This window comes from Sinohyriopsis cumingii, chromosome 9, assembly GCF_028554795.1.
Source record: "Sinohyriopsis cumingii isolate HCF-2022 chromosome 9, ASM2855479v2, whole genome shotgun sequence".
NCBI classification, from domain to species: domain Eukaryota; kingdom Metazoa; phylum Mollusca; class Bivalvia; order Unionida; family Unionidae; genus Sinohyriopsis; species Sinohyriopsis cumingii.
The window spans coordinates 17,526,117-17,543,362 of record NC_142969.1 but is presented as its reverse complement, the minus strand read 5'-3'; the positions used below and the strand labels follow the sequence as shown (position 1 = coordinate 17,543,362).

The 17,246-nt window shown below is 38.0% G+C and overlaps 1 protein-coding gene across 1 annotated transcript in view; it reads left to right on the top strand.

The window, feature by feature from the left end:
* LOC149791324 (uncharacterized) overlaps positions 1–17,246 on the top strand; it is a 111,859-nt gene that overhangs the window by 76,314 nt on the left and 18,299 nt on the right. The window contains exons 17-18 of the mRNA XM_089971336.1: positions 2,591–2,750; positions 16,022–16,165. Coding sequence (XP_089827462.1) covers positions 2,591–2,750; positions 16,022–16,165 — 304 coding nt within the window. The remainder of the gene's footprint in view (positions 1–2,590; positions 2,751–16,021; positions 16,166–17,246) is intronic.

Genomic DNA, 17,246 nt, shown 5'->3' with positions numbered 1-17,246 from the left:
ATTCTCTCCTCAGGAACGACATCATCATAATAATAACTTCTAGAGATGACGCCCAATGTGGAAGCCTTTCACTGGTGCCAGGAAAATTTACATAGCAAGGGAGTTCTTATTCTGTCCGAAAGCTATACAATAGTGACTTATCTCAAATGTCAAGGAGGAACTAGATTCCAAGACCTTTGCGTCCTGGTTTGGGACTTTCTAAAAAGGTGTTGTCAACAACAAATCCACATACAAGTTGATCATATCCCAGGACTCATAACCTACTAACCGAGTCTTTGTCCCTGAACGAGCATTATCATTTATATACATACCCGATGTGATCAACCTTTGATGGAATTGTTTGCGACCAATTGGAATATCAAATCCAAAATCTTTTTACCTCCAGACCGTGATTCAAAGCCTGGGCAGTCGACTCTCTATGAATAGAGTGGAAACGGCCTGGCTGCATACGCCTACCCTACAACACATCTGGTTCTGAAAGTGATACAGAAAACAAGAGAATCAGAGTGTCGCCTCACTGCACCACTCATATGTTAGAAGTCATGAAGGAACGATCTAATCAATCTCACAACAGATACTCTTCGGATATTTCGGATTTTTCCTCATCTACTCAAACAACCACGGCGCCAGTTATTTCTTTCCTACTCAGATCGACGAAACCTGCATGTAAGGATCATATAAAAACAGGCCCTCAGAAATAAATAATATTTACAACTAGTCGTGGAGAGAATCACTCTGGCAAGTATGCCATATACTCTGAAAGCATAGGAAGGCACGGGGGTACTTTTTCACCCAATGATGTACAAACGAATACATCATACGTCTCGAGGCATATATACCGCAAATAAGTAAACTCCTCTGAGTCTTAGAAGAAGGTTTATACCGAATACGATGCAAGGTAACCGCCCTACGATCGCTGACACCTTTCGTCATCATTTAAGAGGGGATATCGGACAAAATGACGTATCCGATCTATTCGCTAACTTTGGGTATACGCGGCTGTAAACAGTAACCCGATACCTAATGTGGAACCAGTTTTGGGTATTAACCAGGCCGAACAAGACACCTTTTGAAACAATTTGTTTTAAAGTACATCTCTGGCGTACCTTTGCTACAATACCTACTTCCTCATGGTATTAGGTACTGCATGAAGAATGAGCGAAATACATGCCCTATCAGCAGACCCAAATTACATATAGTTCTGATAAGATCGGGCAGCCTTAATTATGATGGCATCCTCTATCAATGCCAGGAACCACCTTCCTTCCACGATTAACCAGACTTTCGTCATGAATTCTCTGTCTCGCATGGACACATCACATCACATCACAAGACCCATTTCGGGATTTGAAGTGGTATCTTAATAGCTCAGAGCCGAGAGGTAAATCGCGCTTCTTTCTAGCTCTCAAGATGCTACGTTGGATATATCAACACATACTTCCTCATGAAGTATTAATTGGGTTATTCTCTCAGCATATAGGGAAATCATCCCAGCTCAAATAAATGTATTACTTATCTCCATTCATGTGGTTAGAGCAGTTGCCAGAAGACTAGCATTCGGCCAGAACTTTCAATAACCTACATCATCTAGGCTGTGTGACGTAGATCGGAATCCATATTCTTCAGCTTTTATCTGCGAGATCTGTACAGTAGGATTTATATTGGCAGCTTTTTAAGACTCATCTTTCATGTCTTCCGCTGAATTTACTGGGGTAGGGGAAGGGAATGTTTTCATATTTGAAGCCTCGCCCAGACAGATGGAGTCTCCATCAGTATGTCGTCCTAGAAACTGTATCGCATACCTTAAGGGACCGGAGATAGTATATTTAGGGTAAGGGGCTGTACCTCCGTCCACATGTTTAACTATTCTCCTAAGGTATTTTGATTGAGTAATGTATTTAAAGAATAATCCAATTTATCTTAGTAACATGTTTCTTCGAGAATAGTCACCCAATCATAATAAACGTGCACGTTCTCTGCCTCCCTTCAGTTACGTCGTTTGTCATCCGTCACCATTGCAACATTCAACATCTCTTCTGTTATTAAATCTCTGGTTCAGTTTGATAAAATATGCTAGGATTGTTTCTATGCCCATGCTGTACAGTCTATTTATGTCCTGGATAGCCAGCAACATATTGAATTACTTAGTAACCAGTGGCAAGGACTTAATGGGTTTAATTATCTCTGGAAGGGCTTTAAAACTGTTAGCATAACTTTGTAGTGATCTTTCTTAAGACACGACTTACTCAAGTTTTTGCATGGAAATTCCCAAGGCAATGATGTGACCACTACAACAAATATCACTCCCTTTCTGGGAGTACACCCTCGTTCTTAAGCACAAGTTGGTTGTTTATAATACTTGAGTGGTCATTGTGTGATTTTAAAAATAACAATACAAAATGTCTTGGAAAATAATCATATATTTCAATTTCTGGGATCAAAAACGTGCCCTCAATAGGCCCAAATTATGATGGTCAAATTTGTTTCTACAAATCAAATACAAATATATCGAATTATACAGACTAAAAAATGATCTACTCATTTAATGTTGTGGGAGACAATGCGTTCAATCGACAAAATTGCATTTCAGGAATCACAAGCACAACATGATTCAATACAGAAGTACCACACTGAATGTCTAAGATTGCCTCCCCTTGGAACGCGGGTACGACGTGGTGTTGGCTGGAATAAGGGCCAGGAAGATCACAATGGACCTGGGACAATCATTGGTCACAATGAAGACAAGAGTCGTAAGTTGATTAATTTACAAGTAAAACGGAGCTTGTTTCATGAACCTATGAACTGACGTCATCAACGCTTTACTTTAGTTACCACTGAACCTTGGTCATCATGAATCTTTAAGTGCACTTGATTGTCTTAGATGTCTTACAAGGTTGGATTCTGTAAATCTTGCTTGTACCTACATTAATACAAATAAAAAAATCATTGATATGGCAAGTTAGCGATAATCACTTGCCCTTATTTGGTTATATCTTTAGTTCATTTTCTCCGAAATACAACATTTGCTAGTATTTGTCGCATACCTTAATCTTTTGATGTTACAGTATTTACATCAGTGCGAATATCAGTGCAAATATCATTATGTACAATAAGCAATTAAATGATTCAGCGAAAGAACTAGTTTATCACAATGACTGTACTGAGATAGAGAAGATTCAATCAACCTATATTCCGTTGAAATCAACACAGGCCAAACAATCCTATACCCTTCCTAGTTAACGATCAATTTAACATACATTAGCTTTTCCAGACATGGCTGCTCAAGACTACCGAGGCAGATTGTTTTATTTTATAATTCTTTTGCAAGGCAATAGCGACATATGTGTTGTAGTGATACTAACATTGGTTCATAAATATGTATCCAATAATTCTTTGAATATATGCAGTGTGAAACTATCCTTATTCTGAACATTTTTCGCAGTCGCAAAGGAAAAGAAATGTTCTTGCTATGAATATGTAAGGTGCTTTAATTCATATCTAATCTTAAAACTGATTCAGATATCTTCATTATGACATACACATTTCATAGAACTTAAGAGTGCGAATATATAGTGAGAGAGAGAGAGAGAGAGAGAGAGACAGACAGACAGAGATGGGGAAAGAGTCATTAACACACTTAAGTTCATGAAAATTTATAATCTAACACGTCTATATATAATTAGCAAGGTATAGCTTCATGAATAAAACTCTGAAGTTAATTAATGCTGAAATTGTTATTGGCTGGGGAATACGTAAGTAGCAATTGTTTGATTTTCACTGCGTTTTAATGACCTAGAACTTTGATATCATGTCTCCGTCGTACATCATGTGTCCGTCAACAATTGTGGTTATTGGTTGATTTTTTTTGTTTTGTTTTGTTCCTTTTAAAAAAAGCACCTTCTCAAATTCCACAAGACGAGCTTTGTCCATATTTGGCAACGACAGTCCCAAAATTAAGGAATCTTTATAAATTTATCCCTAATAAATCTTAGTCATGACCACTGTTACTAAGCATTTATAACGAAACCTTACACAACATTTCACAAAAATATTTGAACTGAATTTATGTAATATTGGCAGATAGCATCCTAGCATCAAGGCGCTTTGTTCAATAAATCCGTTATTAGATGTGGCAACCGCAAAAAAAAATAAAAAAAAAATAGAAAAACGCATACGCTGTCTCTCAGTAATTTCTACATTTACTTTCAATTTCGTTTCAAAACTCATCATGCCGATTTCAACCAACATAGTGCAGAGCATCTATTTATAAATATGTTTCAGCTTGGTGCACATGAAGCCTATCACAGTCAGATATGGTCATAACTAGAAAACACTTTCTTCAAGGCCGCTTTACGGAATTTCTTTAGGTGTGCTGGCATTAGGTCCTTCCATATTTTCAAATTTTCAAAATGATGCAGATCTACCCATTCCATATTGTCACAGAATACAAATATATTTCTTTTCCAAAACATAATTCGAAAGAGCCCGATTCATCGTTAAATATGGCCAAGCTTGCTTAAAATGGAAAAGCTTTTAAGCCTCTTCTTCTCAGCAGGCACTCAACATAATGTGACCAGATGCCAATCTGCTATTCACAACTGATGCTAGAACTAGACGATTCTTAAGAGAGTGGTTTTATTATAATATGGATTGGACCGATCAGGAAATATAAATTCTGACGAAACAATCTCTTGTTTATATGAAGTGTGTTATGCAAAATATATGGTGACCATTTTATTACCAGTGAAGTGTTTTAAGTCTGTCCTAATTCATTTAATGCAAATTTACGTTTGTCGAATGAGCTTTAGGCAGATAGGAACAGAACTGCATTTTTCTCTATTAAAAAATCAATAATAATGTATATAGCAGCATGAAGCCAGCTAAACAACGCATTCATTTTCACGTTCTTGATTATATTTGGAGTTTCCATTCGGTGTCAGGACCCCATCCCACACCGTTATGCTGACCAGGTTACACCCCTCATTATCCTTAAGAGGCTACACAGCAGCAGCCACAACATATCGCACTCTCAAGGAGGCTGCCTGGCCAAATAGCCCAGCTATGAAAAACTAACCACGAACCAAACTCAAGTTTTTCAAAATGGAACTTGTGAGCCCCCCCACTCACCCATATATACGCTGACAAAAAAGTCACAATGGCCCCGGTCGAAAAAACACTACATCGGCAAGAATACAATGGCTATCAGATATTGAAACGTACGGCAAAGATAAAAAGTTCCGAAAGGAAACATAACGGATATCAGCTAATAAACCATACTGCTAAGGTTCTCACTGGACAGTTTATCTGGTGAAGTTTCATCCAACAATGACCTATTGCAGAAAAATGAGAATAATTTTACACTGCAGATACAAATAAAAACAAACTAATGATTTTTTGTAGAAAGCATACATGTGAGATTTTGACTGCGGCAATCAGGTTAATTCCTGATGCAACAAGGCAGCTAAAAGAATCAGTATGTGCCTTATGCATGAATAAAGTCCACTCGTACTATAACAAATTAGCATATAATTCATCACCCCTCAACCATGTAGATTATTAGATATTTACCTATATAAGCCAAGTCAGCTGCTCATTTGCAGCCAAAGTTACGCATTTGATTTCCAATGCTCGTCTAACTGTAACAGGCAGTCACCAACAAGCCAACCCATTTCCAATCCTAACTCAAAGTAAATCTAAGCCACATTACTGTAAATTACATCATGAGTAGATATGTATGTAAAAGCATTAAATTAAGGCACTCATCATTAAATAAGGAAAATATACTAAGTATGTACTCAAAATATTGCTAAACTGAATAAGTATGTGCAATACTTCAATTAAATCAACCTGCATGCAACTTATCAGGATTGTGATGTTCATTAGCAGAATGGATCAAAAGGAATACCTGATAGCTCTGACAGTGTTAACTCGCTTCTTCTACTATGATTAAGTGCTATCAAATCTATAGGAAATGTATGTTTGGAATACCTAACTATGAAATTTTCAAGACATGGAGGTAATAAGGAAATGATTTATGACACAGTGAATCACATTTGACAAAACTGTAAAAATGACACAGGTTCTTAAGGTCTCACTGGACAGTTTATTTGGTGAATTTTCATCCGACATAGACCTATTGCAGAAAAATGAGAATAGTGTTACACTGAAGATAGAAATAGAAACAAACTAATTATTTTTGTAGAAAGCATACATGTGAGATTTTGACTGCAGCAATCGGGTTAATTCCTAATGCAACTGGTGGTTTTTATACTGAACCAACACTGCCACCAACCTTTAAATTTTACGTTCATTTTTAACTGCAAAGAGCTATTTTAAATATTTTCCTGTGACAAGGCAGCTAAAAGAATCAGTATGTGCCTTATGCATGAATAAAGTCCATTAGTACTATAACAAATTAGCATATATTTCATCACCCCTTAACCATGTAGATTTGTAGAGATTTACCTCTGTAGCAGACACACGTAAATATGTAAGCAAAGTCGGCTGCTTATTTGCAGCCCAAGTTACGTGTTTGATCTCCAATGCTCGTCTAACTGTGACAGCCAGCACCAACAAGCCAATCCATTTCCACGCCTAACTCAAAGTAAATCTAAGCCACGTTACATATTTAGCTTTTGTGTGAATTTATAAATGCTAGGCTTGTGATAATTAGGTTCATGCCTTCTGCCTTAAAAATTAGGGAGGTGTCAAAATAAGAAACTATACAGTGAGACCTAAGCGGTCATTGATCTAGATAAAATGTCCTACATGGTATATCTCACAACCCCGCACCCCCAAGAATTTTGAACGGTATATGTGCATATTAATTATGCCAAGGATGAATTACATTATGACGCAACACATATGTCTACTCGATGTGGTATTTTAAGACAACTCAATGACTGGTCTATAATGACTGAATGACTGATGCTCATGCAGGAGCTGATTTAGCGATTCTTTCCCCCCACTAAAGACATTATATCAGAGTAAAGTTTATTGCTTTCGGTTAGAAAGGTGAATGGTTTGTCAAGGATAAAATGGATTCATTACTTCAGGAACGTAAAAAGGTTCATCGTTTGTTACCATAACGTTCAAGTCAAAGCCAGGCTTACTTACTGGCATCGACAATGTTTTTTTTGAAAAGGGAATATCCAGCCACATGCTCTTATGTTGTTGCTGGAGGTACGCATGGACTGAATGCGTACTGAAGTAGCGGGTTACCCTAATACACATTTTCAAAAGTGCATCTGTTCCCACTTTAGACATGGATGAACCATTGCTTAAGCATGCGTATTTTCACAATTATTAGTTTTATTCATACGACCCATGGTGCTAAACAATCCTGGTTGAGTAAAATTACAATTTCGGGTAGAAGCAGGTATTTCTTGCCCGTGGAAACGTTTGTTGAGGTGTCAGGATCCATTTCAAAAGCAGAAGGTAATCGCGATGAGGAAGGTAGTGGCTTTGTTAACAAAGGTATGATGGCTTTATTTAACACCGCTCGATACATCATAGATGTCAAGGAAATCGATTTATGCCTGGATACTGTTGACGTGCCTCAACAATACGTGGACTCTTTAACACTTTAATCCGACGATTATGATTGCAGCTTGGGGCCATCACTGATGTTTGCCAAAGATATAAGAGATTATGTTAATGTTAAACCATATATCAAAGTACAAGCCATACAAGCTACAGCTGTTAATCCACAACCAGATGGAATTATAATGCGATCAGCTGCTTTCTTTGGTAGTCTGCAGGATGCTAATCTCACAATGAGCTTGAGATTTTCAGCACGTGAAATCAATATAACGGCAGAGGTCAATTCAGTTACATAATTCCACTGTCACATATCTTTCGGTTTTGTAAGAATGTTGGAAAGAATATTTTCGAGGCCAAGCATTGAGTTGTGCTGACACGACATGGTGATGACGACGATGCTATGTGGCATGCCACTGGATTTTATGACGCCGCAACTAGAGCGTTGAATGAAAAATTGTAACTATCACATTGTCGCAGTAGATTCCCAGCTGAAGCCTCCATTTACTGAAGAACATGGACTACTTAATTCCTGCAAAATTGTTATCAATCAACATTGAGTTGGTTGACAGTGAAATATTATGGTACAATATAACTCTAAATACATTGGCGATGTTTTGGGGAGGTCAAATGTTGTTACAATAAACGTAGCAGAAATGAACATGAAATTAAGCAAAGGTTTTTTAGAACATAACCACGTTTTCATCTTGCCCACTATCACTAATTATATATAGGCAGATAGTTTATAATAAATAAATGTAGCTTACTCATTGACAACCAATAACATACAACTCTTATTAATCCAATATAAACCTGATTTAATTTATATTGTAAGCACTTTCACTGAAGTTTAACAAGATTCAGGTTTATATTACACACCAGACACTCAGGTCTGACCCGCTAAATGAAATCTAACAAATCCTGATTTTTCCTAAGATTCAAAAAATTATCGAGTTACACTGAATATGTGTCACACAGTTAAGAATGGAATTTCATTCAGTTTATTTTTAGTGATCCATAGTGAAGCTCCATGGTCCACATACATGGTGATGTATTTATTTTAACGGCGCTGTGCTACAGCCACCACTGAAGTTTTCTAACAACCCTATCGTGGTTGTCTGCTAAGAGGTAAAGTTGATCGATAGGTTTTACAGCGTAGTGGGTTAGTGGGCTAGATTTTGCAAGATTTTGCAAGTTGTGGACAACCAAATCCTTAAGGTAAATAGTTTTAACACTTTCTTTTCTTATACCACTCGAACCCTATAAATCGAGTACTATCAGCATGTGATGAATATACCAAAATGTTCCAATTGATGCCAATTCTGCAGACATCATAACGGGTTGCATCTCCACTCTCACATACACGGTCGGCATGCATCGAACAATAATTACGTACACATTGCTTGCTGCAAAGTATTTTTTTCCGAAAAACAGCCACGCGCAATGATTGGGTTTTTGAATATGTGACCCAATCATAATACCTTATGATAAATATTACTACATCGTAAATCCAGCCCTCCCAGATACTAATTTTAGCTAAAGGGAGCTAAAACATGTTTTCTGACCTAGGTGGAGATCGGGCAGAGTGATTTCCCCTTGGGTATAAGAATTGGCTTCAAAGTATAAGAGCCCCTCAGTTATTACTTATGCTCTTACGAAGGAGCAGGTTATCCTCACGAGAGGTCATGCAAAAAGCTAGATATATCATTACAAGTTGGAGGAAATTTTCCCTTCTAAGTCAAGTATAATCCATCTATATTTCCAACTTTGTTCTCTTCCTGTGCCAACAAAGTGCTGCTTTTACAATTTGCAAACACTTTGTTATCGTCATATACCTAAGTACTTGCATGGAAGCCTAAGCGACTTCACATTAAATTCGTGGTATAAATGTTTTATGTATGTGCAAACCCCTAGCCCACAAAATGAATCCAAAGCAAAATAAAACAAAGAAAAGCAACTAACCTCCCCCCCCAAAAAAAAAAAAGAATAAGAAACCAAAAACAACACAAACACAATTTTACTTCTACAGGCTGCCTCTGGGCTGATTTCCTTACAGCTCATTAGCTCATACTATAAATTGTCGTATCTACTTTGTAAGTATCTGTAACGGTGCATCAGTACCCTTTTATATGAAGGATTGTTTGTGTGTAATGTAGCCACTTTTGTACATTTCTGTATTGCTTCCAGTCTGGTCGGACAAGTTCAGGTAAGCTCTGTATCCATAGTTTACTTAGACACTTCTTGCTCATACATGTTTATATAGGCAACACTTGAGTCATGCTTATATGATTAAACATTCCATCATATTTGAAAACCACTTCGCCACTAGCACTGTTAGTCTATGCCACTTCACAAGATAGATTTGAGATAAAATAGATATGTGTGTGCTTGTCTTTATGCTTTTAGAAACTCCTTATATATGTATAATTCTATAATTTCTGGTACATACGTGTGAATTTCCTTTACCAGGGCATCATTAGCCTAGGAATGCCATGCTTCAGTGATTCTACTTGAGAATGTCTGCTATCACTATTTCCCAGGTAACGATCATTTTATATAACTATGCGCCCACACTGTATTAAATTAATACATGTACAGGCACACAGTGATTATAATTCTCCTCCCTGAAAGAGGTATTCTGATTACATTTTACCTGTGCGCTTCATTGTAAGACTATCTGATATCAATATCTGGGTGAACTTTTTAAGATGTAGCTCTGCACCGACATTGCGTTTTAAGGACTGATGCGGGGCTACAGTTTAATATGTTTTGCTCTATTTGCCGTACAGATTACAAATATGGGCAAAGTGCATGAATGCACAGCTAAGTACAAAGACTTAACCAGTCTGCATGCTGACCTTTCCTCAGTGTGAGAATTTCTGGCAGGAGAAGAGAGGTAAACCAACTCTTGCTCTTCCGCCATGAAGTGCTGATCATTGTCATGCTCTAAAACTCTGGCAAACAAATCACCACCTCAAAAGTCAGCATTATTGTGAACTCCTCATCGGATTTTGACTTGATTCTTGTGAACAAATGAACAATTGGAACGCAACTCAGTGCTCTCTGCCTGCACTTTATTGTCACCATAAAGCCAAGCTAAGTCCACTGCTTTAATCCTCGAACAATCCTCTTAATGAGCAGATTGAATAAATCTGCAAACAACCACTAAGGAGACCAATTTACAGCCCTGCAACCACAGCTTTGTTGCAGGGATCGTATGGGAAGTCAAAAAAGGACCCAAAGACAAGATATAGGATACAAACCTCTGAAAACCGTCTTATCGAAGCTCCCATCAGCGATTGGTACAGTTCTCGCAAGCCAAAGCATATAAAGCAACAAGAGGATCTTATCTTTCATTCCAGGGTTTCTCCGAGGTCATATCCCTCACTTTATTTGGATCTAAGGCCAACGGCACTCTGCCTCCAATCATCGACCTAAGCGCCCTTTCAATTTTGGAATGCAGTCCAAGAGGGAGACTTTGCCATCAATGTAGATTTAAAAGACGCATATCTTTATGTCGCAATTTACAATATGCTCATGAAATTTGCCTACAACATTTTATATCAATTCAGGGCATTTCCATTGCGACTCAACATCAGCCCCTTGGTTTTTGCTCGTAATGACGCATGTCTGGACCATTTCTACGGAGGCAGCATTAAATTACCTACCCTACATTTTGAAGAAACATCAGGTGAGTTATATCTAAGCAGGATATAACCACCCTTGTTTCACTGCTTACCTACCTGGGCTTCTAGTCAAGAAGGAGAAGTCCAAACTAGTAAAGTGTCAACAATTTGCTCACCTCGGCATGGAGTTCAATACACAGGCAACATTGTTCCTCTCCCTCATGATCGGGCATCATTAATCAACTCTGTGGTCACTTGTTTACTTTTGCGTAAAATCCTATTCGCATAGGAATTCCTTCGACTTCTATGCTTATTAAAAGCGGTAGCGAGCCTTATTGTCCTTGGTCACCTTTTGATATGGCCAATGAAAATGAGTATTCTGTGCCAGTGGGAGGCTATAAGTTAAGTTAAAATACTGCAAGTAAAACCGCCAGAGATAACAGTCTGCATCGAGCAAAGTTAGAAAAGCTGGAGAGCCCACTTGCTGCCATCCTTTCGGGAAGTCAGCTGTGTATGGTGTCCCTAGCAAAGTTCGAAAGATTGGAGAGTCCACTTACGAACATCCTTTCGGGGAGCCAGCGGTGCATGGTCTTGCTAGGAACGCTATATGCATGTCGATCTTCTGGAGATTAAAGCCATTGTGAAAGCCTTTCCCTGGTGCCGAGAATGTTTAAATTTCACGAGAGTCCTCATTCTGTCCGACCACTCAACAGTAGTGACTTATCTCAAGCAACAAGGAAGAACCAAGTCCCTGGCCTAGACCTTTGTGTCATGGTCTGTGACTTTCTTTAATGTTGTTGACAAGAACAAATCATCATACATGTTCACCACATACTGTAACGTGTCAAGGGTCAAGGTCAAATAAAATGGAATAGATGGACAGCTCACGCATTTTTCAGTTACTAGATCTCTCCAGTGTATTGTAGTGTCAAGGAATGTGTGTCCACCACAAACGTTCTTATATAAATCATAAAAGCACAAAACAAAACAAATATAAGTAGTCAGCACAGTTTAGTTTTCCAGGCTTGAATATGTTTTCTCACAAAATCTAGTGCTCAAAATAGTGAATTATAATATTGCTAATTTTCAGAACAGATATTTGATAAAGCATGTTGACATGACAACAATAATTTCAGTGTTAAATTGCATGTGAAAATCTCATAAATGTTCCATTTGTCCTAATTCACATCATCTCTAACTCAGATAATTCCAATTCCCAAACTAACCTTATACAGAAAAAGAAGTTAATAGTTCTCAAATCTACCGACGTGGTAATGATTTTGTGCACCCAATCAAAGTTCGGAACCAGACCCGGATTTGTGTTTTAGAACCCAATGGTAAATACGTTAGAGGCACAGTCTGGAACCGGATGTTAAGTGTGTCGCGTTTGTTGGCTGAGACGCAGTGTGTCGTTTTGAGCAACACAGTCTGGAACCGGATGTTAATATTGTGTCGCTCGAGTTGAATGCGACAATGAGTGTCGTTTTGTAGCAACAAAGTGTGTCGTTGTGTCGGGTTTATTATTTCAACATCCAATTGACACAACCACTACAAAATGGATGGAAGTTTGTGATTTCAAAATGATACATGAAACTGAGTAGGAAATTCGATAATGCCAATCGGAATACTAAATTTCCAATGGATAGCAGACTGCTATGTTTATGACGACACAGTCACAGTGTCGTCAGATAAATCCCTCTATGGGAGTTTTTATTTGATATAACGAGGAAATAAACGTTGAAACAATTTCAGAGAAACATTATGGCAGTCATTGTGAGTACTAAATTTAATGTGTCGGTGGTAACTAGTATACCTTGCTATTAAGGCTTGAAAGTATCAGTTGAGTTGATGAGAGACTTTTTGCTTGATCTTGAGACCTTTACTGGAGTCCAGTGAAACCACAACTGACAAAACGGCGGACCTTACCCCTATTTATAGGTTTTGGGAACACACTCGGGAAATTCATGACAAAGTTTTCACGAATATGACTAAATATGGAAGAATTCGGAAAGATTAACCTGAGCGCCACCTAGTGGAATGCCGAGCGTCCAACACATATTAGTAAAAATGGCGCCCGATTTCAAACGACAAAAAATAGAAATGAATTCACAATAAATTTTACAAAGATTCAGCATTGATAATGAACAGTTTTATCAAAGTGGTGACGAAAAATTATGAACTTACATGACTATTACCTTAATCCTGGAGAAAATGGATACAATTGCTTATTTCTCTCTCAAAATAGAAGGTAAGTGATAACAGTTTAGAATCCTATCATGTACACACTGGGCTTCAAAAAAATCTTTACTCGGATGATAAATATTGAAACAAATCATTGTTATATGATGTACACAGTGTATCAAATTACTTTTCCTTTGTGCAAGCATCATATATCAAAAATTGTTACTACAGTTACTATTATTTGCATCGGAAACAGAGGTACTACTTTCCAACATGAAGGGAATGTAAAAAATAAATGGAGATCATAAATTATCTCCAAAATTAATTTCATGTGCAAATGCGCTTTATAAGAATACAAGCTGACAGGTAGTCAGGATTGTTTCAATACATCCCGAAATGCCTAAACCTGCCAACCGATTCTTTGTATCGGAACAATTAACTAATACAGATGGAATGGTCTCAGAATCCCTCGGTTATCACTTGGATATGTACCCAGTGAGATTGACCGTTGGGGGACGTGTTTGAGACAAGTTGGAATACCAAACTTCCAACCTTTATCTCTCATCCTGGACCCACAAGCTTGGACAGTAGACACTCTATTGCTAGGTTTGACCGACTTGGACACATATGCCTACCTTCCAACACCTCTGATTACAAAAATGTTACAGAAGGCAAGATAAACAGTAGGTCCTCTCATCACTGCACCACCCAGGTGGGAGAAGTCGTGGATTAACGACCTCATGAATCTTGCATCGGAAACTGCTAGGAAAATTAAGGTGTTTCCTCATCTACACAAACAACCACGACGGCTGTTGTTTCATTACTGCCCAGAGTGGGCGGAATCACTCAAGAACATCCGGCCTCAATTCTGAAATCATACAAATTCAAATGACACATTTTCCCTATGTGGTGCACAAATGAAGATATCCTACCTCTCCAGGCACCAATAATGCAGATAGTTATTCTGGCTGTTCGGAGATAGAACGTTAGTACAGAGTATGATACAATTTTACTACTCCACGATCTCTGACGCCTCTCATCATCATGGAAGAAAGAATATACAACAAACAAGGAATTATCTGACCTAGTCACCAATTTTGAGTATACACCCAAAGTTGAACCAATCTTGGGTATTAACCTGGCTGAACAAGCCACCGTTTAAACGAATTTCAAGGTCATTTTTGGCAAACCTTTCATACCAGACCTGCTTCTTCATGGTGTTAGGGACTGCAGGCAGACTGAGCAAAATGTATGCCATATCAGCAGACCCATGTTACATGCTGTTCTGATAAGTCGTATTAGTTTAATTCGTGTCCGCATCCTCTTTCATCGCCAAGAACGGCCTTTTCTCCATGAGTAGCCAGACTTTCGTCATAAAACCATGTCTTGGCTTGAAATATTAGATAAGGCTCACCTACTAGACCCAGTTCGAGCTGTGATGTTACGTTGAGGGATTTTACACCTCTTTCTACCTCTCAAGACATGACAAAAATATATCTCAAGAAAAACTGTCTCATCCTGGATTAAGCAGATTATTTGCTCGTCATATCAAGTTATATCCCCATCTCAAATGAACTTATTACGCATTTTTATTCACAAGGTTAGAGAAGTTGCCAGAAGTCTAACATTCATTCGGATATGTTCTCTAACTGACATCATTCAGGCTTAGGGATGGATTAGAGTCGGCATTCTCTGGATTTAATCTCCGAGATCTGTCGTTCCAAAGGGACGAATTCGTTCTGGTAGGATCTACATCTTGTATCCACAGCCCAACAGGTCTCTCGTCCAGGTCAATAGATGTCATAAAATGTGGCATCACGGCTACCGCTGAATTTGCGGGTGTGGGTGTAACGGATTTTTATCTGTTGGAAGCTGCGCACCAACAGATGGAGACCCCTCCAGTTGGGTTACCTAGAAGTTGTGTCACATACCTTAGGAGACCGGTATCTCCGGGGTAAGAGGATATACCTCCTGCCACCTATTACGTATTCTCCTAAGGTATTATGATTGGGTAAATTATTTAAGGAATAAACCGACTTTACCGAGTGAAATAATTTTCACACAGAACACATACCCACTTATAATATACATACACACTACCAGCTCCCCACAGTAACATTCTAAGAGAGTGTACCTGTAATAACTGATAGCTTCTTAGACTTAGCCAGGAGTTATTATACCTTAGAGATCACACATCCCGACCGCCACATAGGTCGGCAGACAGGTTTTAACACCTATTAGCTAAAAGTACTATTTGGGATGGCTGGATTTGAGGTAGTAGTAATTATCCTAAGGAATGTTGACTAATTATTCACGAAGAAACACATATTACATTGAAGATTTGGTTTTTCAAATCATATAATGCAAATCATATAATTTTAAATCAGATTGATTTTTTATCACATCCATCATATTTGTGGGACTCAAAAGATCCATTTTGAAAAAGGAGAGTCTGGATTGTGGTAGGTTTTCATTTCGGTGATATTTGATAAGTTCGTCCGCTTGATAGTGCGAGATTTAGTCGCCGGTGCTGCGTAGTCTCTTAATGGGGCCTGGTCAGTATCTCAGTGGGGTGTGGCTAATTGGGGGTACAGCCTGGACAGTATATTAGTTTTTGTGCTTCGACCACTGCAAAGTTCAAGCATGATTCTAAATACAAGTATTCTTATTTGTAGAGGTTTATGTCGAATGGGACGGGAATGGACAACGTCACTACTATTACTTTAAAGATATGGAAAACTGTGAGGTTGTTGTCGTGGATGAACCCAGAGTACTGCAGCCATGCGAGCTTATTGTCACTGGTTGCCACGTGAAGCGCGGTATGTCCTTTTATACTGATAAATGCATTTTATACTAAATCATTGACAAAATGACCAGGGAAACCAATCATCATATATGTGATATAATTAAAATGCAAACGTGAAATATATGATTCTTCAAGGAACAAAAGAACAGATATGTTCCAGATTTAATGGCAATAAGCGTTCAAATGCACACGAGTACTACGTTTATATCAGCAGATGGAATTTCACTGGATACAAGTACTCAGTTAGGGCTGATTAAAGTCTTGCGTTGAGATGATGTAACTGTGTATTAATTGCATTTTCAGTCCACTTGTCTGTTCTTTCATTCACATTTCTTCTAACATAGCTCTTCAACCCTTACGCAAATGTGGATGCAGTGAGTCTATTATTGGTGGATATGCCCTTTAAAATATTTGCTTACATGTGCCCAGTTTTAATAGGACTATTGCCCATTTTTCATCAATATTACATTTGCAGGACATCATAATATTATAAGCATCATATCGCAGAGAGCATTCAGTATATTCCAGTTCACTTAATTTGCACATCGTCTCAAAGAACTTGATTAGTATATGGGCATTATGACGTTTAATCGATCCTCGAAACAATAATAGGCATTGACAACTGACATAATATTTTTTCCTTTGGTTGCCACTTTCAAACGGCATAGCTCTGCAACCCTTACATATGATTCAAAACCATTTGGCAGGTGAATTTCCTGTTATATATAGATGACCCTTTAAGGCTAATTGGTCTTTTAGAGTAACTTTTGATGGAGATCTGTAATATTTTACATCAATACCATGACTACACTACAGCATATATCAGAAGCCATTCAACAGATTTTATAACAATTTATGGTGTAGACGATCTCATTGTCCTAGATGTGCCTTTAATTGGATTGGTTTAATTCAGCTCAGTTTTTCATAGAGTTATGACTCTTGTTATATAAATTAATATATTTACATAGTATGTTGATTGTAACCACCATATGTCTCCAACATTTGTTGTTGTTGTTGTTGTTACTGTAGGGTTTAACGCCATATTTTAGCACACGATAGGCTATACATGGCGGCCAGTATTAATGGTAGAGGAA